The sequence below is a fragment of the Rhincodon typus genome, chromosome 7 (genome assembly GCF_021869965.1).
Source record: "Rhincodon typus isolate 14 chromosome 7, sRhiTyp1.1, whole genome shotgun sequence".
Classification (NCBI taxonomy): Eukaryota; Metazoa; Chordata; class Chondrichthyes; order Orectolobiformes; family Rhincodontidae; genus Rhincodon; species Rhincodon typus.
In genome coordinates, this window is record NC_063338.1 from 3406684 (window position 1) to 3434658 (window position 27975).

Genomic DNA, 27975 nt, shown 5'->3' on the forward strand with positions numbered 1-27975 from the left:
AGGGTGAAGAATATGCCCTAAATATAAAAAAGGGGAAGAACAGCTTCTTGGTGGTCTATGTATCCAGTTGTTCCACACACAATGAGAAATTGGGTGATGGTGTTAAAATCATAAATATCACTCCCAAAAACCAGAACCATATAAAACTCTCTTGGAGGAGGAAAATGCTGGCTTTGAAGGAAAGTATTTAACACTACTGTTCCAATGATACGTTATCACAGTGACTGAAATTATTTTCCTTAGTGCAGTGTTAAAATTGATAATGGCAATACTAACAATAAATATGGGGCAGATTGTTAAAAGCAAATTACTTTCAGTCAAGATACAAAGTAAACCTTAAAAAATGCTGGAAATACACAGCTGCTCTGATGAAGCTTTGAACGCATGGCCCAGTCCACCCTGACATTTACCTGCCTTTCAGTTGCTTAAGTATTTGCAGCACAGATGCACCGACTGGAACCTTTTAGCACAAGAGAGGACAATAACACTTTTTAAGTAAAATTATTTTAGTTAATAAAGATAAACAGAAGGCAAAAAGGTGTGAAAAGAAACCTAAACAAAAACAGTTTCAGAACACTTTCTCTTGATCTAGTTGATATGACCTCAGGTCCAGCTGCTGGTCAAATAGGATGCAGAATATTCAACAGATTAGGAAAAAAGTTTACAATTTGGATACTGCTGTTCTCATTGACGACTCCAGGCTTAGACTGTTTCTCTCAAATGAATACATCCAGGAGTTCAGGCAAAGAACTGAAAATACAACCTTCCACAGTTATATTTGAATGATTTTTTTAGCTTAAAAATCAGTCCAAAAAGCTTATGGAATTGCAGGTGTCTTTCACTACCATAAGGTGATTTCTTGAAGAAAATGGCTGCAAGAATAATACGAGGGATTAGCAAAGTATGATGAAAACAGGAAATAAATTCCATTCAGAAATTTAACAGTCTTTTCCTCATTGCTTTCAGTTCTGAAGAATTAAATCTGACTCAAAACATTAACTGTCTCTCTCCATCAAAGCCTCCACAAATGCTTCCAGACCTACAAAGTTTCTCCAGCACTTTTTTGGTTTCCTCAGAAGATGAGCCTGGGATTATTCTGGATCAAAAACTGTTAGTATAGTTCACAGGTTAGAATGTAAAAATGGTTGAAAAGCAAAATATTTCAACAGGTCTAGCAACATCTTGTGTCAGGACTGGCAAAAGAGATAAAGTGGTTTCAAAGTAAATATAGAGGCAGAGACAAGTGGCACAAGGGGCAAATGAGCTGGTATAAGGACAAGTAAAGCAAAGAGTCTAGAGGGTGTGAAAATGGGGAGCATCAGCGTCGTCCACAAGATCCGATATTGATAAAAGCACTATTTAGTCTGAAAGGTGAGATGTTGTTTAAAAAAAATATATATATAGTGGCTCAGAAAGACTGGAGATAAAAGCTGAACAGAGCTGAAAAACAACCTCATTACCTGATATTAAAAAACACACAAAATGCTGAAAACCCTCAGCAGGTCAGATAGCAAAGGTGGAGACAGAAACAGTGAATGACAAGTGTGTGACCTTTTATTACCTTGTACCTGAAACTGTCATGTTATTGGAGGTTTGAGATGTATGAACTGCACATCCAAAAATACATGTTACTCTTACTGCCACAGGAAACCATGTGCTTGAAAAGTTGCATAGTGGCAGAATCCATGTTCAACTCTTGATATCTGCTGGCCATAAATGGGGGCTACAATTAATAGCTTCATGCCCTAAATTGAAGTGAACATGAAATCAGCCCAAATTCCAAAGTTTAGTTCCAGCAACATTTGCTGAAAATGACTAAGTATGGATGTTCAGTGGAGCAAGGACCCAGCACAGCGACATGTTCACAATCGGTAAATAACCCTGAATGCTGCCAGAGGCGATGGATTGAATTATAAGCACTAGGGAGAAGTTCTGGATGAGTAGTCACCCATGCTAGAATCCACACTTTCAGAAGGGGTAGGAACAAAGGTTTGCTCAAAATTGCTTAGAAGTGGCTACTTTCAAAAAGACAGTTATAAAACTCACTGCATCAGTTACCTTATGATCATCCAATAATTTTCTGTTTGCTAAATAAATCTCAGGTTTATCAGCACTACTTCATTACACTGCTCTGTCTCCAGAGTGAGAGTTTATATTCTGCTTCTTCAGTAGCTATGTGTCCATTGGATGGCACTCTGTCTGAACTTCCAGTGCCAGTTGGTGATTGATTAGTTGGGCTATTCCCACTGAGCGCCAAGTATGACCTCGTGAGTGGTTGAGGTCCAACCTTATCACTTACAGCTACCTCCGGATGAGTCAAGTGTTTTGTCTCCTCGTCATTCAGAGGGAAAGTACGACAATTCCAGGGTAAAACGACCTGAAAGAAAGAGCAGTTCTCATTATAGATAAAGCTGTGTTAATGATTTACATATTTTCCATTACACCTTGTATCTTCAATATTCACAAGCTCAAAAAGTTTTGAAACTGCATCAACATCTGACCTCACACACTCATCTTGAACAAATATACCTTAATCCTTGGAGCATTACTCAACATTGTTGAATTCCAGAACAAAAACATGCTCGAGAAAGCTTGGACAGACAAAACAGCGATGTTAAAATTTAACTGCAGTTTAAATTGCCCAAATCCTATTTCAAAAAGGTATTTAACAGGATCGATGTCATTACAGCTATTTGATCTATACAGGCCATATTGGCTCTCCATATATCAATGCAGTCAGTCCAACACCTCACTAAATCACTGCAGCCCTTCGAAGTTTACTTCCTTCAGTTGTTGATCCAATTTCCTTTTCAAATCATTCACCTTCTCTGATCACACTGACCAACTAAGACACTACAGAATCTCAAAGCTACATGTATAAAATGTTTCAATATTCCTTTCCTTCAAACAGTATTAAAACTTAGTGACCTCTGGTTCAAACAATATATCCTGGTCATCAAGATATATTGGCAGGCAAAATTAGGGAGAAATCCAAGATATTTTACAAGTGGGAAGAGAATAACCAGGGAAAGAGTAGGGACCAAGGAGAAACGTATGTGTGTGGAGCCACATGACATCGTTGGAGTGTTAAACAAGTACTTCACAACTGTCTTTAGTCAGGAGGAGAATGTAGGTACAGATTTGAGGAAGAGGAACAGAGAAGTGCTTGAGCAGATTGATATAGGGACTAAGGTATTGGAGGTTCTGGAGGGTTTAAAAGACAACAAATCCCCAGGTCTGGAGGACTTGTGTCCTTTGGCAGCCTGGGATACAAGAGGGGAAATTACAAGGGCCCTGACCCAAACTGTTAATTTCTCTCCAGCTGCTTGGAGGAAATGCCAGAGTACTGGAGCATTGCTAATGTGGTTTCTCTTTTCAAGAAGGGTGATAGAGATAGACTAGTGGTCAGGAAACTATTGGAGAAAATTCTGAAGGAGAGAATTAATCTCTATTTAGAGAAGAAAGGTTTGATCAGGGCCACAGTCAGCATGATTTTTTTCCATAGTGAGGTGATGCCTAACAAAGCTGGTTGAATTTTTCAGAGTGTAGATGAGGATGCAGTTGATATGGATTGCAAAGCTTTTGATAAGATCCCACATGGCAGACTGATGAAGAAAGTGAAAGCCTGGATCCCATGTGCTAACTTGGCATGTTGGATCCAAAATTGGCTGAGTGACAGCAGATAGAAAATGATGCAGGAAGGTTGTTTGTATCTTGAGGCCAGTGCCATTGGTGTACCACAGGGATCAGTACTGGGTCTCTTGTTTGTGATATTCATAAACAATTTGGATGAGAACGTGGACAGGGGAATAGATAAATAAGTTTGTGGATGACACAAAAGCAAAGTTCCTGGGGGAGCTCAGCAGGTCTGGCAGCACCTGTGAAAAAAAAAAGTTAACATTTCGGGTCCGGTGGCCCTTCCTCAGAACTCAAAACATTAACTCTGTTTCTTTTCCTTCACAGATGCTGCCAGACCTGCTGAGCTTTCCCAGCAACTTTGTTTTTGTTCCGGATTTACAGCATCCGTAGTTCTTTCGGTTTTTATTGTGGATGACACATACTGGCTGGGTGGTTGACAGTGAGGAAGGAGGTCTTAGGTTGCAGGAAGATATAAATGGATTGGTCAGATGGGCAGGGCAGATTAGTGGCAGATATTAACCCTGATAAATGTGAAGTATTGCACTTTGGAAATAGTACCAAAGACTAGAAAGTACTCAACAAATGGCAGGACACCAGGAAACTCAGGAACAGAAGGATCTTGGGTGTGGCAGGACAGGTTAATCAGGCAGTTAAAGTGGCATATGGGACAGTGTTTTTATCAGTTGAGGTGTAGATTATAAGAACAGGAAGGTTATGTGGGAGCTGTACAGGACTTTGGTTAGGCACAGCGATAGCACTGCGTGTAGTACTGGTCACTGGAAGTACAAAGTGCACTGGAGAGATGCAAAGGAGAGTCACCAGGATCTGCCTGAAGAGAGGCTGGATAAGTTTGGGTTGTTTTCTTTAAAGCAGAGCAGGTTGAGAGTGGACCTGATAGAGGTGTGTAAGATTATGAGGGCTATGGATCAGGTGAATCGAGAGTAGTTGTTCCCCTGAGCTGAAGGTTCAATTTTAAAAAAGGGCACATTATTTTAAAGTGAAAGGTTGAGAGAGATTTGAGGAAAATTTTTTTTCACCCAGAGGGTTTGGAATGCACTGCCTGGGAAGGTAATTGAGGCAGGTAACCTGAACCTTTAAAAAGAACTTGGATCAGCATTTGAAATGTCATGACTATGAGCCTAGTACAGAAAGATGGGGCTAGGTGTAGATTTAGTGTAGCTTTGGTGGTACAGACGTGATGGGCAGGAGGGCCTCTTCATAATGTACAATTCTATAATTTGTTACAGTGGATTTTGCAAGATGTAGCTGAGATAAGCAGCATGTCAAATGGACCTAGTTTTGGAAGTACCAGAGAAGGCAAAAGAGAGATGGTGAATGGGGAAATGGAAGTGAGGGAAGTCTTAAGTGTTGACACTGAACAAGGAAATTATTGCCTTACAATGGGTAAGAGATAAGGGCAGAATTAAATTGTGTATATGCAAATACACGGAGTATAGTAAACAAAATTGGGGAACTGGAAGCAGAAATTGCTCTGGGAGATATGACATAGTAGCATTGACAGACACGGGACTCAAGCCAGAACAGGACTGGATATTTAACATTCCAGGTTATAAGGCTTTTAGTAGAAACATGGTGGGTAAAAGGGGAGGTGGTGCAGCAGTCTAGGTCAAAGATAGTGTCATTGTCCCAACTCCTGAATTAGAATCTATATGGTTGGAGGTGAGAAACAGAAGGGAGCAATGACCTTGTTGAGTACTTATTACAGACCTCCAAACAGTGAGGAGGAAGTAGAAGAGAGCATTTATGGGCAGATTATGGAAATCTGCAGAGCAAGTAGGGTTGTGATAGTTGGTGATTTCAATTACCTGATGATGGATTGTGGAAAAACTAGACTGTCAGGTATGGAAGGGGATAACTTCCTGTAATGCGTACAGGATAACTTTGTGGAACAGGCAGCTGTGCTGGATCTGGTCCTAGAAAACGAGGCAGACCAAGCGGAGAACCTGAGTGGGTGAGCATTTGGGACATAACATTGAACATTTATGATGTTATGATTGCTAAGTTGAAAAAGTATAATAATCAGTCAATGATTAAGTTACCAGACTGGAAAAGGTCTAAGAAGTCGACCTTCAGCAAATTGATGCATTTTGGTGGATAAAACAGTGGATTTTAAAAAAAGGGAGAACTTCAAAAGGATACAAGCAAGGTACATACCCATGAGAAATAAATACGGGGAATCCAAAGCTACATTACCCTAGATAACCAAGGACATTGATGAGAAAATAGGGAAGGAAAAAGGAGGTAGTAAGAACTGCCGATGCTGGAGTCAGAGATAACACAGCGTGGAGCTGGAGGAACACAGCAGGCCAGGTAGCATCAGAGGAGCAGGAAAACTGACGTTTCGGGTCGGGACCCTTAAGGGGTTATGTGTTAAGAAAAAAGGAGGCATGTGATACATACCAGAACAACAATAGCAATAGATGTCAGGAAGCGTATCTCAGCTAAGGCTGCAATAAGCCTAAGAGCAAGCATGAACAAAAGATGGCAGGCTGCATTAAAATGAATAGTAACGTGTTCTTCAGACACATTAAAAGTAAAACATGGGTGGCACGGTGGACTTGTTGGGTTGAAGTGCCTGCTTCCACACTGTATAGATTCTATGGATTAGTAAAAGATAGAGTGGGCCCCATAAGGAATAAGCAAGGTAAGTGGATCACTGAGCCAAAGGATATGGCAGAGGTATTAAATGAATATTTTGCTTCTGTCTTTACCAAACTAGAAGATGGTGACAATGGCCTAATTCAAAACGTGGGTGTTGAGCAACTGAACAGTATAGAGGGGTGCTAAAAAGGCTGGCAGCACTCCAGATGGGACTTGGAAGAGGGAAGAGATTGCTGCGCCTTTGGCGAGGATCTTTGTGTCCTCACTGTCCACTGGAGTAGTACCAGATGATTGGAGGATGGCAAATGTCATTGCCTTGTTTAAGAAAGGGAATAGGGATAATTCTGGGAATTACAGACCGGTCAGTCTTACTTCTGTGGTGGGCAAATTACTGGAGAGGATTCTGAGAGATAGTATTTATGATTATTTAGAAAAGCACAGGTTGATTAGAATTAGTCAGCATGGCTTTAAGAGGGGCAGGTCATGCCTCACAAGCCTTACTGAATTCTTTGAGGATGTGACAAAGTACATTGACGAAGGCAGAGCAGTGGATGTGGTGCATATTGATTTTAGCAAGGCATTTGATAAGGTTCCCCATGGGAGACTCATTCTGAAAGTAAGGAAGCATGGGATTCAGGGAAATTTGGCTGTCTGGATACAGAACTGGTTGTCCAATAGAAGACAGAGGGTGGTAGTAGATGGAAAGTATTCAGCCTGGAGCTCGGTGATCCGCAGGGATCTGTTCTGGGACCTCTGCTCTTTGTGATCTTTATAAATGGCTTGGCTAAGGAAGTGGAACAGTAAGTTTGCTGATGACACAAAGGTTGGTGGAGTTGTGGATAGTGTGGAGGGCTCTTGTAGGTTGCAACGGGACACTGACAGGATGCAGAGCTCGGCAAAGAAGTGGCAGATGGAATTCAACCTGGAAAAGTGTGAAGTGATTCATTTTGGATGGTCGAATTTGAATGCAGAATATGGGGTCAATGGCAGGTTTCTCGGCAGTGTGGAGCAACAGAGGGATCTTGGGGTCCACATTCATAGATCCCTCAAAGTTGCTACCCGAGTAGATAGGGTTGTAAAGGAGGCATATGGTGTGTTGGCTTTCATTGGCAGGGGAATTGAGTTTAAGAGCCGTGAGGTTATTCTGCAGCTCTGTAAAACTCTGGTTAGACCACACTTGGAATATTGTGTTCAGTTTTGGTCGCCTCATTATAGGAAGGATGTGAAAGCTTTAGAGAGGGTGCAGAGGAGATTTACCAGGATGCTGCCTGGACTGGAGGGCAGGCCTTATGAGGAAAGGTCGACAGAGCTAGGGCTTTTCTCATTGGAGCAAAGAAGGATGAGAGGTGACTTGATAGAGGTGTACAAGATGATAAGAGGCATAGATAGAGTGGATACCCAGAGATTTTTCCCCGGGCGGAAATGACTATTATGAGGGGGCATAATCTTAAGGTGACTGGGGGAAGGTGTAGGGGAGATATCAGAGGTCAGTTCTTTACACAGAGAGTGGTGGGTGCGTGGAATGCGCTGCCGGCGGTGGTAGTGGAGTCAGATACATTAGAGACATTTAAGCGACTCTTGGATAGGCACACGGATGATAGTAAAACGTAGGGTATGCAGGGTAGTTTGATCTTACAGTAGGATAATAAGTCGGCACAATATCATGGGCCGAAGGACCTGCACTGTGCTGTACTGTTCTATGTTCTATGGATGTATCCTAGATTCCTACAGATAAGGGAGAAAATTGTGGAGACAAATTTTTCAGGCCTCTATGAACATAGGATTAGTCCCAGGGGACTGGAGGATTGCAAATGTTACACTAATGTTTAAGAAAGTGATACAGATAACTCAGGAAACTACAGGCCTGTCAGCCTGACATCAACAATGGAAAAACTGATAGAGGCCATAGTATGGGTAGGTAAATATACACTTAGAGAAAAATAAGTTAATACTGGACAGTCAACATGGCTTTGTCAACAGTAGGTCATGTCTGACAAATTTAACCGAGTTCTTTGATGAGGTGACACAGGCAGTGAATGAGGGTAAACCTGTGGATATTGTATATTTGGACTTTCAGAAAGCATTTGATATGGTGCCATATGGTAGGTTGGTTAACAAATTAGAAATGTTTGTGATTGAAGGGTCTTTGGCAGAATGGATCAGATGTCAGCTAAAAGACAGGAAACAGACGGGAGGTATAGACGGGAAGTTGTCAGATTGGAGAAGAGTTGGAAGTGATGTTCCCCAAGAATCGGTGTTGGGACCTTTGCTTTTTATGATTTATAAAAAAGGTTTGAAAAAGGGTGTTGATGGCAAAAATCTCTAAATATGCAGATGATACTAACTAGGGAGAATAGTGAATTACGAGGTCGATGCCGAGCAGCTTCAGAGGGACATTTTCAAATTGCAAGTGGGCAGACACCCGTGGATTTCAATGCAAAGATATGCAAGATAATGCATTTTGGTATAAGAAACACGGAAAGACAATACAGGCTTAATGGCACAACTTTGAGGGGAGTACAGGAGCAGCCAGGCAAGTTAAAACAGTTGTTAAGGTGGCTTATAGGATCCTGGATTTATAGAGGCATAACATATAAAAGCAAGAAATGATTTACAAATCATTGATAAGATCACATTTGGAATGTTGTGTTCAATTCAGGACACTTTATTTATGGAAAGATATGGAAGATTATGCAAAGATACTGGAGAGAATTCAAATGAGATTTACTAGAATGAATGATATCAGGAATGAAGGATTTTTGATACACAAGAAAACATGAGCGAGATTGAGCTTAATCTCCTTGGAGCAGAGGAGGAGGAGGTGACCTTACTGAGGTGTTCAAAATGATGAACAATTTTGACAGGGTCAAGAAGGATATTCTGTTTCCCTTTCTTGGTATGTCAATAACTAGGGGTCACAATTTTAAGACTGTCAACAAGAGAACTAGGAGCGATATGAGGAGAAACTGCTTTATTCAGAAGTTAGGATTTGGAATGCCTTGCCTGGGAGAGTAGTGGAGGCAAATTTCACAGGAGGCTTCAAAAGAGAGCTAAATATATATTTGAAAGCGATGAAGTTAGAGGGCGACAGAGATAAAGCTAAAGAGTAGGATTAGCTGGGTAGCTCTTTCGTGAGTTGATATAAACACAAGAATGGCCTCCTTCTGAGCTGTAAAATTCTACAGTTCTATTATTTAACAGAAACCCAAGATAAACATGACTAATGAAGAACAGTCAGAACCATGTGCTGTATGTTATTCTATTGGTTTTCTTTTTTTTTAATATATCGAATCCCTACAGTGAAGGAACAGGCCCTTTGGCCCAACAAGTCCACCCCACCTAGACCCATCCCTCTATAACCCACCTAATCTACACATCCCTGAACACTACAGGCAATTTAGCATGGCCAATCCACCTAGCCTGCACATCTTTGGACTGTGGGAGGAAACCCACACAGGCAGACAGTCGCCCAAGGATGGAATCGAACCCGGGTCCTGGTGCCATGAGGCAGCAGTGCTAACCACTGAGCCACCATGCCACCTCTTACATGCTTACATTCTGATTCTAGGATTGAGGATGAAATGATTCTGGTTTTGGATTGATGGCAGTGCAGGTCAAATAGTTTCCCATCTGTTACACAGATTGTCTGTGTCTTGCTGGAGGCAAGATTAATATAATCAGTAAGACAGTCACTATAGAGTCAGAGTCATATAGCATAGAAACAGATCCTTCAGTCCTACCAGTTCATGCTGAACATAATCCCAAACTAAAGTAGTCTCACCTGCCTGCTCTGGCCCATATCCCTCCAAACCTTTCCTTTCCATGTATTTATCCAAATGTCTTCTAAAATGTTGTAATTGCATGCACATCCACCACTTCCTCAGGAAGTTCATTGCACAAGTGAACCATCCTCTAAGAACATTTGCCCCTCATATCTTCTTAAAATCTCTATCCTCGCACCATAAAAATGTGGCCCCTAGTCCAGAAATTCCCCAAAGGGAAAAGATAACTACCACTGACTATCTTTACCCCTCATTATTTTATAAACTTATAGTCCCAGCCTATCCTGCCTTGCTTTATAAATCAAACCTTTCATACCTAGCAACATCGTGGTAAATCTCTTCTGAACCCTCTCCAGCTTAATAATATCCTTCCTATAACTGGGTGACCAGAAATGGACACAGTATTCCAGAAGAGGCCTCATCAATGTCCTGTACAACCTCAATATGACTTCCCAACTCAAAAGGAATGAGCAATGAAGACAAGCATGCCAAGTGCCTTTTTAACTACCCTGTCTGTATGTGACGCAAACTTAAAGAATTTTGTACTGAACCCCTATGTTCTACAACACTACCCAATGCTGTGCCATTAATTGTACAAGGCCTACCCTTGTTTGTTGTACCAAAATGCAATACCTTGCATTTATCTAGATTGAACTCCTTTTGCCATTTTTCAGCCCATTGACCAATTTATCACAATCCCTTTGTAATCTTAAAAAACCTTCTTCACTGTCTATTATGCCACCAATTTTGGTGTCTTCTGCAAACTTGCTAACCATGCCTTCTATATTTTCATCTGAATCATTTATACAAATGACAAACAAAAGAGGACCCAGAACTGATCCCCCTGGAACATCGCTGGTCACAGACCTCCAGTCCAAGAAGCACCACCACTTGTATCCAATTGGCAAGCTCACCCTGAATCCCATGTGAACTAACCTTACAAATCAGTCTACCATGCAGAAGCTTTTCGAAGGCTTTACTGAAGGCCAAGTAAATAACATCTACTATTCTGCCCTCAATCTTTTTGGTAACTTCCTCAAAAAAAACTCAAGTTCGTGAGACACTATTTTCCTTGCCCAAAACCATGCTGACTATCCCTAAATCAATTTTTGCCTCTCTAAATATCCATAAATCCTATCTTTTATAATCACCTCCAACAATTTACCCAAAACCGAAATCAGAAGCATAACAAGATGCAGAATGCCTTTCTATAACTCTTGTGGCAATCAGTCAAAAGATGAGCAGTGTTGGATACTGGGCATAAATCACTTCACAAAGTGAACACAGTCATGTATGGAATATTACAGGAGATAATTCCAATAGAGTGCCTCTATTTTATATGAGGTTGTAAAGGGTGACCATCAGGAGGACATTAGGTAATACATAGAAACATAGAAGATATGAGCAGCAGGTGGCCATTCTGCCCTTGGAGCCTGCTCTGCCATTACCATGATCATTGATCGTCCAACTCAAAAGCCTAAGCCTGCTTCCCTCCGTAACCTTTGATCTCATTTGCCCCAAGCTAGCCACCTCTTGAATAAATTCAATGCTTTGGCATCAACATCCTGTGGTAATGAATTCCACAGGCTCACCACTCTTGAGGTAAAGAAACGTCTCCTCATCTCAGTCTTAAATGGTCTACCCTAAATCCTCAGGCTGTGGCCCCTGGTTCTAGACATATATACCATCAGGAACATCCTCCCTGCATCTACCCTGTCCAGTCCTGTTAGAATTTCATAAGTCTCTATGAGATACTCCCTCACTCGTCTGAACTCCAGCAAAAACAATCCTAACCTAGTCAGTCAATCTCTCCTCATATGTCAGTCCCACCATCCCTGGAATCAACCTGGTAAAGCTTCGCTGCACTCCCTCAAGAGCAAGAGCATCCCTCCTCAGAAAAGGAGACTAAAACTGCACACAATATTCTAGGTGTGGCCTTACCAAGGCCTTGCATAAACGCATCATCACATCCCTGCTCCTGCACTCAAAACCTCTCGCAATGAAGGCCAACATACCATTTGCCTTCTTAACCGCCTGCTACACCTGCATGCTTACCTTCAGTGACTGGTACACAAGGACAGCCAGGTCCTGCTGCACACTCCACTCTCCCAATTTACAGCCATTCAGGTAGTAATGTGCCTTCTTGTTTTTGCTTCCAAAGTGAATAACCTCACATTTATCCAAATTATAGTGCATCTGCTATTGATTTGCCCACTCAACTAACCTGTGGAGATCATGCTGAAGGATCTCTGTATCCTCGTCACATTTCACCCTCCCACCCAACTTGGTATCATCTGCAAACTTGGAGATGTTACATTTTGTTCTCTCATCCAAATCATTAATATATATTGTGAATAGCTGGACACCCAGCACCGATCCCTGTGGCACCCCACTAGTTACTGCCTGCCAATTTGAAAAGGACTCACTAATTCCTACTCTTTGTTTCCTCTCTGCCAACCAGGTTCCTATCCATCTCAATACACTTCCCCCAATTCCATGTGCTTTAATCTTGTGCAATAATCTTAATCTCTTATGCGGGATTTTGTCAAACGCTTTCTAAAAGTCCAAATATACTACATCAACTGTCCCTTGTCAACTCTACTTATTACATCTTCATAGAATTCCAACTAATTTCCCAAGCTTGATTTCCCCTTTGTTAATCCATGCTGACTGTGTCTGATCCTGCCATTGCTTTCTAAATGCTCTGCTATAAACTCGTTGATAATGGATTCAAGAATTTTCCATACTACCAATGTTAGGCTTACTGGTCTATAATTCCTGGTTTTCTCCCTTTTTGAATATTGGAGTGGACATTAGCTACCCTCCAATCTGCAGGGACTGTTCCAAAGTCTACAGAATCCTGAAGATGACCACCAATGCATCCACTATTTCTAGAGCAACTTCCTAAAGTACTCTGGGATATAGATTATCAGGCCCTGGGGATTTATCAGCCTTCAATCCCATCAATTTTCCCAACATCATTTCTCTACTAATATTGATCTCCCGCAATTCTTCCCTCTCACTAAATCTTGCATTCTCCAACATTTCTGGTATCTGATTTGTGTCCTCTTTTGTGAGGACAGATCTAAAGTATGTATTCAGTTGCTCAACCATTTCTTTGTCCTCTATTATACATTACCCTGTTCCTGTCTGTAGGAGACCTATATTTGTTTTCACCAATCTCTTTCTCTTCACGTACCTATAGAAACTCTTAGTGTCCCACCCCCGCCATCCCTGTAACCCTGCATATCCCATGGCTAATCCACCTAATTTATACACCCCTGGACACTATGAGCAATTTAGCATGGCAAATCCACCTAATCTGCACATCTTTGGACTGTGGGAGGAAACCCACGCAGACAGCTGAGAGAATGTGTAAACTCCACACAGACAGTTACCGGAGGCTGGAATTGAACCTGGGTCCCTGGTGCTGTGAGGCAGCAGTGCTAACCACAGCTACTGTCCTGCCCATAAAGGACAACGAAACATGCATCCTCAAGATTTATTATAAACATAAATACCTATTAGAAACAACAGAAGTGGCTACAGAATTGAAATTATATATATTAACACAAAGATAACATTAACAAGATAACAGAAACACATTTTCTCCAACCTACCTTTGCATTGGTCCCTCCCTCTAGATGTAAATCCTGAGGCTCTTCAGTCTGTGCCACCTCAGAAACACAGCACCCTGAGCTAGTACAGTTGAGTTGGTTTTGAATATCTGGAGAAGCTGGAAGGTGAGGATTCAAATGCTCATCATTATTCTTACTGAAGGATGATGACCTAAAGGAAAAAATAAAGATTGATAAGCTAAAAGGCCATAAAAATAATTTCAATATCAGGAAGCAAGTTCAGAACGACCACTTCCCTTGAAATAATACATTTTGGGGGGTGCAATTTGTAAAGTTAGTGTGTCTAGAAATTTCCAAAGACACAAAAATAGGTTGCATTGTAACTAGTGTAGATAATAGTGTAACATCATATTTATAAGTCAAGGGAATGGACAAAACTGTAGCAAAAAGATTTTAAGACAACACCAGACAGAAGACTAATCCTGGTTCAATGAAGAGTGCAAGACAGCATGCCAGGAGTAGCACCAGGCATGAGAAGTCAACCTGATATGACCCAAGACCAGTAGCACGACAAGCAGTATGCAATACAAGGGCCAAGCAATCGCATAACCAACAGAACAGATCAAAAATTAAAACAGAAAATAGCAGAGAAACTCAGAAGGTTTGGTAGCATCTATGGCAAGATCCAAGCTCTGCAGTCCTGCCACATCCAATCATGAACTGTGGTGGACGATTAAATAACAGGAGGGGTAGGATTCCACAAATATCCCTATCCTCAATGGGGAAGCCCACACCATCAATGCAGAAGAGAAGGCTGAAGCATTCGCAACAATCTGCAGTCACAAGGGCCAACTGGATGATCCATCTCAGCCTCCACCAGTGGTCCTATGCGTCATATACGCCAGTCTCCAGGCAATTTGATTCACTCCACATGATATCAAGAAATGTCTGACAACATTCCAGCAATGGTACTGAAAACTTGTGCTCCAGAAAGTGATGTGCAGCTCAACAAGTTGTTCCAGCCCAACTACAACTCTACCCAGGTATGTCCTGTACACAAAAAGCACGACAAATCCAGATTAGCCAATTACTATCCCATCAGTTTACTCTCAGTCATTGGCAAAGTGATGGAAGGAGTCATAAGCTATACTATCAAAATTCTTAACGTGAAGGAGGAAGCTATTCGGCCCATCATGTGTACACTGGCTCTCCAAAAGAACATGACTTGACTCAGTCTCTCTCCCTTGTAACCTTGCACATTATTTTTAGTAATCACTTATAATGCCTCCTGAATGCCTCATTTGAACCTGTATTAAGCTTACTAATGATTTATTTACTGGTTCATGGTATTTTAAATGATCAGTATATCTGCATCTCTATTAAAAGGTATTTCACATTTAAAGTCAACGTGTTTACTATTGTTTCACTTTGATGTCAGCACATGATTCAGACTGGAAATCTCATGCAGCAATTTGTCACAATGTTTTTATGGCAGAACTTTATCATAGCAACATCCCCGAACCAAGGGGTTGTCCAAAACAGAAGTGCCCCTACAGCCATGTGGACAAGTTCCACAAAGCAACGACTCAAGTCAGCTATGTAGGCAACAAAAATGTGTGCAGGCCAAGTGCAAAAAGCCACCACCAGGCAGCAGCTGGGTACAAGCAACAACCCATGAGTGTCCTCTCTAAAATTCATTTTGAGGAAAATAAACCAGACCTGAAGTCAGGACACCCTGTATTTCTACTTTCTCAACATTTAGAAACTACTGTGTTCTATCCTTTCTCAGATCCAAAGTGGTGACCTCTCATTTATTTCCCATCCCTAACTGTAGTGATTGTGGTGAGCTGTCTTACTAAACTGCTGCAGTTCTTGGAGTACACCCACAATGCTGTTAAGGGTGTTGACCCAGTAGCACAGTGAAAGAGCAGTTTCAAGTCAGATGTAAACAACTTGGTGGGGAAATTGCATGTGGTGTTTCTATGGATCCGATGCCTTTTGCTTCTGGATGGGAAAAGGTCACAGGTTTGGAAGGTGCTATCCAAGAACGTGAGTTGCAGAATCATTCTATTCCCTAATCTATCATCTCCAGCCACATGAAACTGGTCAGGATAGATCTGAAAAGTAAATGCAAATGTGTGTCAAATCCACAATTGCAGGGCTGACTCTTGTAAATTCCTTAGATCAGAGAAAATTGAGAGGGGACATAATTTTATATATCTCAATCATGAGGGACATAGATAGACATTAAGAAGCTTTTCCCCTTCGTGGAAACAGACCCTTCGGTCCAACTCATCCATGCCGACTAAGTTTCACAAACTAAACTAGTCCCACGTGCCTACATTTGGCCCATATCCCTCCAAACCTTTCCTATTCATGTACCTATCCAAAGCTCACCACTTCCTCTGGCAGTTTATTCACATACAAAGCACCATTATCCTCCGATCCAGTTTAAATCTTTCTCCTCCCACCTTAAAAGGTATGCCCTCTAGTTCAACTCCCCCACCGAAGGGAAAAAGCGTTTGTTATTCACTTATCTATGTCCCACATGATTTTACAAACCTCTATAAGGTCACCCCTCATCTTTCTACATGCCAGTGAAAAAAGTCTCAGCCTATCCAGCCTCTCCTTGTAACTCAAGACCTCTAGTCCTGGCAACATCCTGGTAAATCCCTTGTGTGGAGTTTGCACATTCTCCCCGTGTCTGCGTGGGTTTCCTCTGGGTGCTCCGGTTTCCTCCCACAGTCCAAAGATGTGCAGGCTAGGTGGATTGGCCATGCTAAATTGCCCATAATGTCCAGGGATCTGTAGATTAGGGGGACGGGTCTGGGTGGGATGCTCCGAGGGTTGGTGTGGACTTGTTGCGCCGAAGGGCCTGTTTCCACACCATAGGGATTCTATGAACTATGAATCTTCTCCAATTTAGTAATACCCTTCCTATAATAGACACGGTACTCCAAAAGTGGCCTTAATGTCCTGTACAACCTCAACATGACCAAATCCTGTACTCAATGTTCTGAGCAATGAAGGCAAGCATGCTAAACCCACTCTCTACTTGTGACACAACTTTAAGAACTATGTACCTGAACTCAAACGTCTCTTTGTTCAACAACGCTGCCTCGGGTTGTACAATTCATGCCCTTGTTTGCCTTACTAAAATGCATTACCTCACATTTATCCAAACTGAACTCCATCTGCCATTCCTCAGTCCGTTGGCTTGATTGATCAAGATCCTTTTGTAACCTTAGAAAACTTTCTTCATTGCCGACTATATCACCAATTTTGGTGTCATCCACAAACTTACTAACCATTCCTCCTAAATTCTCATCCAAATCATTTGTATTAATGACAAATGACAGCAGACCCAGCACAAATCTCTGTGGAACACTGCTCTTGTTGTGAAGGACATTTCACGTAAATAAAGGGTGATTTGGTGACAGGACACCAGTCTCAGTGGAGTTATTTCAGCAGCAAATTGAAGTAAACCTGCAATCATCCAAAACTCCACTGCTGAAGGTTTAGGAGGGGATGAGAGAAAAACTTTTTCACTCAGACAGTGATGGGTATCTGGAACTCACTGCCTGTAAGGATGGTAGAGGCAGAAACCCTCATAACATTTAAGAAGTATTTCGATGTGCACTTGTGATGCCAAGGCATAAAAGACTATGAGCCACGTGCTGGAAAATGGGATTAGAATAGTTGATTGTTTTTGACCAGCATGGACACAATGGGTCAAAGGGCTCCACGGCATTCTTCTGTTTTATCATTGTGTGGAGGTCAGAGATGAAGACAAAAACTTCAAGCAATCTTTTTTAAAGTAGAGCTTCTCACATTCTGGAGTCAATAACCCTTCGTTGGTCTGTGATTTCTTAAGTACTGACAGCCCTTGGTACCTAGTACTCTTCGTAAGAGAGAGCGTGAATTAAGGCATTAAGGCACACGAGGGGAGGCTAGATGGGTGAGGTATCAAGGTTTGAGCCAAGCAAGGAATTAGCAGTTTTAGCAGACGAGAAACTTTAACAAAATGACTGCTTGCAATACAACTAAGTATGGTACCTACTTAAAAAGAAACATCAAGGTCAGATGAAAACAGTAAACCAAATATATAGCAACCTTGGGTCCTCCATATTGGTATGCAGTGTAAAGAAGAGAGAACAACACTGTAATCAATACTGGATCAATACACTTGCCTGTTGCCTCTTCGATGACATTTGCTCTGCTCCCACAGGAACCATCTTGCCTGCTCCCATTTTTCATGCTTTTTATGCCGTAAGGAAAATGCTTCATCTGAAATGTCTTCTAGCTGTGAATAAAGCGGACATTGACCAACAGAAACTAAAATCTTGTTTAATTAACATAAACTTGGTTAAAATGTTTGCACAAGGATTATACTAAGAAAAAACATGAGCATAAGGAAATAGAAAAGCAGAAGCAGCAATAACAAAAAAAGGCAGGGATGCTGATGCCCTGCCAAAATAAGTGCCAGGACTTTCAGGAGTTTTCCCCTTATTTCTTGCCTAAGAAGGCAGCCAATTGCATAAGAGTTTCCACCTCTAACCAATTTAGGGTGGAAGTCCGGTTTATATGTTAGTGAAGTATTGCAAATCTCTTAACAGGACATCCAAAAGCCACTGCCATTAAAATGACAGAAATCTCTCAGTAGTGGGGGGAAACATTTTTCATTGAAAAGAATAAGAAACAAATAACTGAATAGAGGGATGGTGGTTAATATGGATACAAAAATTTTTGAAGAAGGCTAAGATGGGTTGTTATTATAGGATTGTACAGTCCTTAAAATGTTGGTACAATGAGAGCAATAACAATGGTATAAAATATCAGGTGGGACCAGTGATCTGGAAAGCAAAAAAGGGCAAGTACTATAACCAGTATCAATAATGGGAAATGCAACTGATCTAAAATCAGCTGGGCAGTTGCAGTCCCAGAGTTATCAGTATGATTGTAAAGGGGTCATTGATAAAAGTCACTACCAGTTATTGGAACTGTTGCTGTTGACTTCAAACATACCACTTCCCCTGGTGTGTGTCGTTCTTTTGACGGTTTGATGGGCACAATTCGCCAGCTGTTGACAGAAAGGAAAGCAAATTCAGTCAACAAACCTATGAATTGCATAGCACAGGAGTGAGCTGTAGGTCTGTTGGTCTTGTGCTAGCTACTTATCCAATTAGCCCCACTCCTGTCCTTCCCATGGCCCTGTGAATTCTCCTTCCCCAACTTCGTTTAATTCACTGTCAAACGTTACTGCTGAATTTCCATTCAACGTCATTTAAATGCAGTGCATTCCTGACTGTTCCAATATCTATCGTGTAAAACATATTTCCTCACCTCCTCTTTGATACTTTTGTTTTTTAATTTAAATTTGTGCTGCATCAGAGAAAAAGCATTCTATTTTGAGCAAAGCAGTGAGAACAACATATCACAAACTTTAGCAATGTAACATAGAACCAGACTGAAGTATGAATAAAGAGCTGGAACACAGCTGTTTTGTACTTTATGAAGAATGAGAAAGATCACAATAACTGATATCCAGTTGGAATCATGCAGACTAAAAACAGATTAAATAGATGATTGGATGAATCTTGTACAGTGTCTTGGGATGTTTCTGAAATGATTTATTTCTTTTGTCAGTTGGAGCTGGAGCACCACCTTTGGCAGAATCCACTGCAGACATCATAATACATCAGCTTTTCAGTGAACAAGACTAATGTGAATTGAAAAAAGTTATCACATCTTGGGAACTTTGGGAATATTGAGAAACACTCCCCACCCCTCAAAAAAAAAATGTAATCACTACAGAATCATTGTTGATTTTGCTGCTGACTACAAAATCCACTCAACTACAGAAAAAAAATGCAGTTTCCATTTATAACGTATAACGTCCTCAGTAAAGCACTTGGCAAATGAATAAACATCTCCAAATGGAAAAAAGTTAACTGTTTCTCTCTGCCAAACCTACTGAATATTTTCAGCAATTTTTGTTTATTTCAGATTTTCAGCAACCACAGCATTTTACTTTTGTAGTCAACTGGTTATTTCTGAAGTACAATCATTATTATGCAAGCAATCATGGCAACCAATTCACTGTGACAAGCTTTAGCGGTGTCAGTGATGTACCAATCCAAAGTAGAACTAGTTTAAATGAGGAAAGGCAGAGCACAGTAAGAGACCATTTTTGAATATGCTGATTGAAGAAATCTTAAAAGCTTGATCCTTTATTCTGAGACGGTGATCCAGTCTTCTAGATCCTGCAACCCTGGAAAACATCCTTAGCACTTACCTTAGCCATTTCTCTTTTTTTTGACAAATTTTCATTCAAGACATATTAAACAAGTATCTGGTGTCTGCCTTTACAGTATAGACAGCAAAGTGGATAAGGAGCAGGCTCAAGGGGCTGAATGGCCTACTCCTGTCCCTATTAAGGTTTTGGATCTGAAACATTCCAGAATAGCTCCCCATTTTTGCTCCTCCCTCTTTTTTAAAAACAGCAGGATTAGGCTTGTTTGCTACCTTCCAACGCTTGGAGATGCCCTCGAAGCCAAGGAACCCTGGAAGGTAAAAACCATGTATCCACCATTTCTGTAGCCAGTTCTTTTAAAACTCTAGGACGAAGGCAGACAGATCCATGCGCTTGTCATTACCTACTCCTATTCATTCTTCCCATACTATATCTTTACTTCTATTGATTTATTTAAGACCCTCATTCCTGCAAAAACTAGATACACCATTCTTCATCACTTCCAGGGCATTTTTAGTTTCTTTTTCTGTGAAGGCCTCAATGTGTTCATAAATTCCTTTTTACTCACATGGCTGATGCTTTTCTCTCAGAATGTGCCACTTAGTCATTTGTATATTTTTTCCTTATTAATTTCTTGATCTTCCTAAGCTAAAGTCTAAAATCCTCCCTAACTTCACTCTTAGTTTTCTTTTAAGTCAAACAGTAAGCTTCTTCCTTTGATCTAATACAATTTTTAACTTCTCATTTGCCACAGAGCAATTTTTCTGCAAGATTTTTCATAGAATCATAGAATACCTGCAGTGTGGAAACAGGCCATTTGGCTCAACATGTTCACACCACCCCACTGAAGAGCATCCCACCCCAACTCATTCCCCTACCCCTGCATTTCCCCATGTCTAACCCACCTAACCTAGACATCCCTGACACTATGCGTTTAGCATGGCACACCTGTGGACTGTGGGAGGAAACCGGAGCACCCGGAGGAAACCCACGCAGACACGGGGAGAACGTGCAAACTCCACACAGTTACCCGAGGGTGGAATCAAACCCCGGTCCCTGGTGCTGCGAGGCAGCAGTGTTGACCACTGAGCCACCGTGCTGCCGTATTTTTGTTCCTTAATTTTTTTTTTGCTTAGTAGGTATTAGTTCTTCATGTTGCGTCTCTACCATAATGTCTTTTAATGTACAGTCCAAATCTACCCTCAGTCAATTCATGCCTCAAAGCAAGTTTTTTTTAAAAAATTCATTTTGTGGGGTGTGGGTGTCACCGGCTGGTCAGCATTTAATTGCCCGTCCCTAGTTGCCCTTGAGAAGGTAGTGGTGAGCTGCCTTCTTGAACCGCTGCAGTCCAGCTGCTGCAGGTTGACCCACAAAACCATTAGGGAGGGAATACCAGGATTTTGACCAAGACAGCGAAGGAACAGCGATAAATTTCCAGGTCAGGATGGGGAGTGGTTTGGAGGGGAACTTGAAGGTGGTGTTCCCAAATATCTACTGCCCTTGTCCTTCTAGATGGAAGTGATCGTGGGTTTGGAAGGTGATGTCCGAGGATCTTTGGTGAATTTCTACAATGCATCTTGTAGGTAGTACACCTTGCTGCAATTGAGCGTTGGTGGTGGAGGGAGTGGGTGCAGTGTCAATCTAGCAGGTTGCTTTGTCCTGAATGGCGTCAAGTTCTTGAGCACTGTTGCGGCTGCACTCATCCAGGCAAGCAGGGGATATTCTATCACACTCGATTTGTGCCTTGTAGATGGTGAACAGGCTTTGGGGAGTCAGGAGGTGAGTTACTCACTACACTATTCCTAGCCTCTGCCCTGCTCTTGTAGCCACTGTTTATGTGGTGAGTCAAGATGAGTTTCTTATCAATGAAAACTCCCAGGATGTTGATAGTGGGGGTATTCAGCGATGGTAACACTATTGAATGTTAAGAGGCAGTGGTTAGATTTTCTCTTGTTGGTGATAGTCATAGTCTGGCATTTGTGTGGCACAAATGCAACCTGTTACTTATCAGTCCAAGCCTGGATATTGTCCAGATCTTCTTGTATTTGGACATGGACTGCTTCAGCATCTGAGAAGTTGCGAATAGTGCTGAACTTCGTGCAATCATGGGCAAACATCCCCACGTGAGACCTTATGATGGAGGGAAGGACATTGATGAAGCAGCTGAAGATTTTTGGGTCTAGGACACTACCCTGAGGAACTCCTGCAGAGATGTAGGTAGTTTGCTTTGAATTAGATTTGAGACCATAGTTTCTGACTTAAACAAATCACTTCCAAGCGTGACATGAAATTCACATTGTGGCTATTTTTGTCTAGACACACCAGTTTATTAATCAACCGTTTCTAACTATGTATTACCAAATCCAAAATTGTTGGTTTGACAGGGAACTGATACAGAAAACTATTTTCACACATTGCACCAACTCATCCTTCATACAATTAGATTTGGTTTGTCTAATCTACAAGATAAATAAGATCTCTTTTCCCTTTTCTAGTTTGACTATCACTTCTAAAATTGAAGTATCCTGAAATATATTGTTCCCAACCTAGGTCACTTTTTAACCGTAGCTCTATAACAAACATTCGGTCAAACTTATTAAATTTCCATCAGTGCTTTTGTAATGCCTGATTTGTTGAAAATGCTTGATGTTCCAATATCATGCCATTAACTTTGAGATTATTCTAATTTTACTTGACCTGCCCTTAGTCACAAATGCCCATTACCTTTGTTAAGCTCACGATCCCTTCATGATCCATTAATTTTAAAAAACTGCACAGAGTCTGGGCCTCAAATTTTCAAATATTAAAAGGCCTTTGAGAAGATGCAAAGATTGAACAGAATGGTATCAATCAGATGCGTTATGTACAGAGATTAAGAAACTGACATCTGTCTCCTGAGAGCAATTAAGATTTAGGGAGCATTTAATTGGGTTATTCAAAATGTTGTGAGGGCTTTCAGACAGAGAGGGAGAAACTGTTTCCACTGACATACGGGTATGAGCCAGAGGACACAGACTGAAGGTAATTGACAGATGAGCCAGAGAGAGACTAGAAAAGATTTGAAATACTGTGCCTGGAAGCAGATTCATTAGTAACATGCAAGAAGTGAGTTAGAAATACACTTGTAAAAAGACAATAAAATTGCAGACTGTGGGAAAAGATGAGAAGACTGAATTGGACTGTTCTTTCAAAGAGGGAGTACATGCATTGTATACTTCTTGGAATACATGGTCTGATCAACACTCTGGAAACTCAGTCAGTGCTTCTACTCCTGAACATTATCCGATGGCTGAGAGAGAGAGACAGAGAAGTTCATATGATGAAATAGCCTGCCAGCACTCAGTGAAGGATGATGGGTAAGCAAAAGAGACTGCTGTCAGGAGATGGTAGGGAGTCAGGGAGTGGGGAAAAAATAGCAAATCATTCCTTCAGGAAAGGTGGTTTTCCATGTGTCAAAATCAAATGCATTTGTGATACAGGTTTTGAGATGTCAGGTAAATGGTACACAAGGTGTTAACACATCACAAAATCAACAAAGCTTGATAAACTGACAGGTTTAGAAAACCTGGTCAGCATTGATGGAATTTATGTGCTGCATAACTCTACGACTGTGATAGGATTTAGGACAAAATTATCAAACTACATGTTAGATCTATACCACAGTCTGAACTGCCTGCATATTAACAGGAACATTAATTTAATTCTATGCAATCTAAGAGGAGATTCTGTGATATGCATCTAACAGACTGAAGACAGGAAAATTTTTAGTTTTATATTTTGTATGATATTTTGCACTATACACCACAACATGAGTAGGGACATGAACAACAGCATACACAAGCTGGTCCAGTCTGTTATCTGTCCGTTTCTCGATCAGTATGATTTTTTTGATGCAATTAATTATTAATAATTTTAATAAAAGACTGATATTTTTATCAAGGTGTATGTTCACTTCCTAATGAAAGAAAAATGTACTTAGTTTCATGACCAATTATACGACCTCAAAATAATTCTGCTATAATGTACTGTTTTATATTTACTCATGTTGTCCTCAAATAGTTAGACTGATTTAGGGTCAATGGTAAAAGTTACTGCTTGAAACAATACCTGGAGAACTCTTTTGATCCTTCAATGCTAGCCTTCTGCTAGATATGACAATAAAATTTTTAATAAAAAGTCTACCTGGGTGTAATTATTTCCTTATACTGCAGCTTCTCGATCTTGGAGGTGGCAACCAATGACATCGGTATCACAATGTTATCAATATCGTAACAACATTCACTCTGCTGTCTTTGCCGTGAAGGAATCTAGAATGGCACAATATAAAGCGTTTTTCATTGTATATACAAGAATTTGCTTTACTACTTTCCTGGAAAAAAAAACAGTAAAAGTGACATCATCCCCATTTTGATAACATAACAAGAGTACAATCCTGTCAATTTTCTGCTGCCCTTCTTCCAGCAGAAGGCTCAGGTTTTTTGCTACATGACAATTCAATGAACACCAGAGCATTTGATAGTACAAAACTTTAGGACCGTCGTAAAAGATATTTAATCAAAATATTTTTAAAGCAAAAACAAATCTACTCATGTTATTCTCCCTTTATACTGATATTTGTTGTGAATTATCCTGATACATGCTTTGACAAAACGCTGTTTTATTTTAAAAGCAATATTTAAACAACACCATGTTCAATACTTTAGCAAATAACCAATCACCATTGTATGAAGTGAGAAAATAAATGGCAAAAGACTATTTGACTGAATAGGGTGGTGAGGAAAATCCCATTCCCACTTGAAGAATTCGAAGGAAGGTCACTAAATCAGACTGGAAATTCTCAGCCAATTTCTCTATTCCTAGCGTGGAAATAACCAAGGTCTTCTCGGACAATCTCTCTCATTCCAATTAAGATGAGTAGAGTTCAACAATGAAATCTGGAACCTAATGATCTATGTGGCTCACCTACCTACATAAAGTCTGAATCAATTAGGTTGCAAGAATCAAAAGTCTATCAGTCAAAATCAAATTAACATACAAAGTGATCACAATTCATTTCATTTTCTAAAAGCTATTTCTTTACAAACCCAATCAATTGTTGTGGCAGAGGATTTATGATCCTTTGATGGTCAATTCACAAGGACAATAATAACTCATGTTCTTAATTAATCCTGGCTAAGTTTATCGTTGTTCTTTATCCTCAAATTCATCCTCACAAATAGTACACACAAACAGCTACTATGCCCATTGACTGGGATGCCCTCATCTTTAAACCAATCCCATTCAAAAAGCAATGAAGACACCTCAATGCTCTAGCATCTGAAACAAACAAGACTAGGATAGACATATCTAGATCAAATAACCTCCTCCTGTGGTTTAATCAAAATCATGCCTTTGTCAGACAAAGGATAAATCTCTATTATTACGAAATCTTTTGGAAAATGGCCACTTCATCCTTGAAGAAACCTTCTTACATTATGGCTATATTGAAAATAAAGTTTAATTAATATATAGAACATAGAACCGTACAGCACAGGAAAGGGGCCCTTCGGCCCATGACGTTGTGCTGAACAGGAGGCCAAATTAAATAATCCCTTTTGGCTGCCCTTGCATCCATATCCCTCCATTCCTTGTATATTCATGTACTTATCTAAAAAAATCCCTTAAATGCCCCGTCGTATCGGCCTCCACCACCATGCTTGGCTGTGCACTCCAGACGCTTACCACTCTGTAAAAAACTTGCTCCTCACATTTCCTTTGAACTTTAATCCTAAGGCAGGGGGAAATCCATTTAAGGTGAAAGGAGAAGACATTTCAACTCTGGGAAAGGGCCCTAAAAAAGGGCTGCACAGTGGCTCAACGGTTAGCACTGCTGCCTCACACACCAGGGGCCAGGGTTCGATTCCGCCCTTGGATGACTGTCTGTGCGGAGTCTGCATATTCTCCCCATGTCTGCATGGGTTTCCTCCAGGTACTCCGGTTTCCTCCCACAGTTCAAAGATGTGCAGGCTAGGTGGATTGGCCATGCTAAATTGCCTGTAGTGTTCAGGGATGTGTAGCTTAGGGGGATGGGTCTGGGTGGGATGCTCCAAGGGTCGGTGTGGATATGTTGGGCTGAAGGGCCTGTTTCCACGCTGTAGGGATTCTATGATCTATGGAAAAGATTCTGACCGTCAACCCTATCTATGCATCTTATAATTTTAAAGACTTCTATCGAGTCTCCCCTCAGCCTCTGCCACTCCAGACAAAACAACGTGGGTTTTTTTAGTCTTTCCTTATAGCTCGTACACTCTAATCCAGGCAGCACCCTGGTATTTTGATATATATAAATGACTTACATGTAAAACAGCAAAGGTCCAAGTATGCATACCTTTAGAACACCATTAGGTCACGGATCTTCAGCCTGAAAACCGCCCTTCCACCACTACCCTCTGCCTTCTTTGGGTAAGACAATTCTGAATCCATGTGGCCAAGTTGCCATGAATCCCATGCATCTTCATCTTTCTGATGAGCCTACCATGAGGGACCTTACTGAAAGCCTTACTAAAATCCATGGAGACAACATCCACTGCTCTGCCTCAATCACCTTTGTCGCCTCTTCAAAAAATTCAATCAGGTAAGGAAGACATCACCTGCCCTGCACAAAGCCATGCTGACTGTCCCTAATTAGGCCATGCTTTTCCAAATGCGCATAATTCATATCCCTAAGAATTCTTCCAAATCCTACTCCTGGGTGAATACCGACGCAAAGTATTCATTTAGGATCTCACCCACACCCTCTGCCAAGTGCAAGTTCCCTCCTTTATCGTTGAATGGTACTACAATCTCCGTAGTTATTCTCGTTTTAATGTATGTATCGAATGCCTTGGTATTCTCTTTAACTCTACTTGCCAAGGTCATTTCACTGCCCCTTCTTGCTCTCCTAATTCCCTACTTGGGTACTTGCAATATTCAGAAGGAATTTCTCATTTATGCTATCTTCCTCCTCCCAACACTCCAGTGTTGGGATACATCCAACAAAGAAGCATACAAGGACCAAACAATAGCGATAGGTTTAGGCAATTCTAATAAATTACAGACATGAAATCTTACATCTTTTGTCTGTGGAAGTGATCTTTGGTATGTTGATGACCTGGAAGCTTCAGTACCTGTTGGGCTGGAACATGGAGTTTGTTGAATAGGGGAAAAGACTGATGTCTGTGCTGTTTTTACCAAAGAACCAGGAGTTTCTCTGGGATTTAGCAAAGAACAATGCCGTTTACTTAGAGCTGAAATACAAAAAGATGTGCAGAAAATAGGAGCGATTACATCATTATGACAATGAGATTCTATAAAGCTATTTAACTAATCCTATTTTAGAAACTGGTGTCGGTACTCTTAAAACAGCGATTCAATAATATTAGTTGTCATTTATTGTAAAGTTTCATTCATTTTAAATCTGAAATAAAATAAATAATTATGAAAAATTGCAAGTAAACAATTTTCAACTCAATCTATTAACAGAAAATTAAATGGGCATTATATATCACAAAACAGATTAATTAGAAAAGGCCTAGACAAATTGGGAGATATTGTTTAATGTAGCAAAATACAATGTGTAGAAGCTAAGGAGGGGAATTACAAAATAAGAGTCGAGAGTGAGAGTTTCTTCAGCGGAATTGAAAGGAGAATCTGGAGTCATTGTGGACAGGGGAGGAAATAAAAGGCAGAAAGTGTAGTTTCAGAAATACAGGCAAGAACAATCAAGCAAATGCACATTTTATATAGCCCCTTTCACAGCCTCAACGTTATGACAAAGCACTTCATAGCAAATATAAATGACGACTTCAGAGTCATGAATTGGCTATGTGCAACTTGGCTGTCATATTTGCCAAAAACAGAGATAAATGATGCTCAGGAAACTGAGCAAACTCCCAACCTTTTCTTTGAATAAGACAGTATTTCCAACACAGGATTCACTCAGTACTGCAGTGGAGTGTCAGCCCAGGTTATATGATCGAGTCCTATAGTGAGACCTGCACCACGATCTAACTCCAAGACAGTATAAACACCAAGACAACAAGGTGCAGAGCTGGATGAACACAGCAGGCCAAGCAGCATGAGA

The 27975-nt window shown here is 40.8% G+C and overlaps 1 protein-coding gene across 1 annotated transcript in view; it reads right to left on the bottom strand.

Moving 5' to 3' along the window:
- Positions 1 to 488: 488 nt before the first annotated feature.
- The window catches only part of kansl1l (KAT8 regulatory NSL complex subunit 1-like), an 80426-nt gene continuing 52939 nt past the window's right edge, over positions 489 to 27975 (bottom strand). The window contains exons 9-15 of the mRNA XM_048598670.1: positions 26964 to 27139; positions 24057 to 24181; positions 18647 to 18701; positions 17812 to 17924; positions 13664 to 13832; positions 2059 to 2377; positions 489 to 872 (exon numbers count right to left, since the gene is read on the bottom strand). Coding sequence (XP_048454627.1) covers positions 2114 to 2377; positions 13664 to 13832; positions 17812 to 17924; positions 18647 to 18701; positions 24057 to 24181; positions 26964 to 27139 — 902 coding nt within the window. The 3' untranslated portion in view covers positions 489 to 872; positions 2059 to 2113. The remainder of the gene's footprint in view (positions 873 to 2058; positions 2378 to 13663; positions 13833 to 17811; positions 17925 to 18646; positions 18702 to 24056; positions 24182 to 26963; positions 27140 to 27975) is intronic.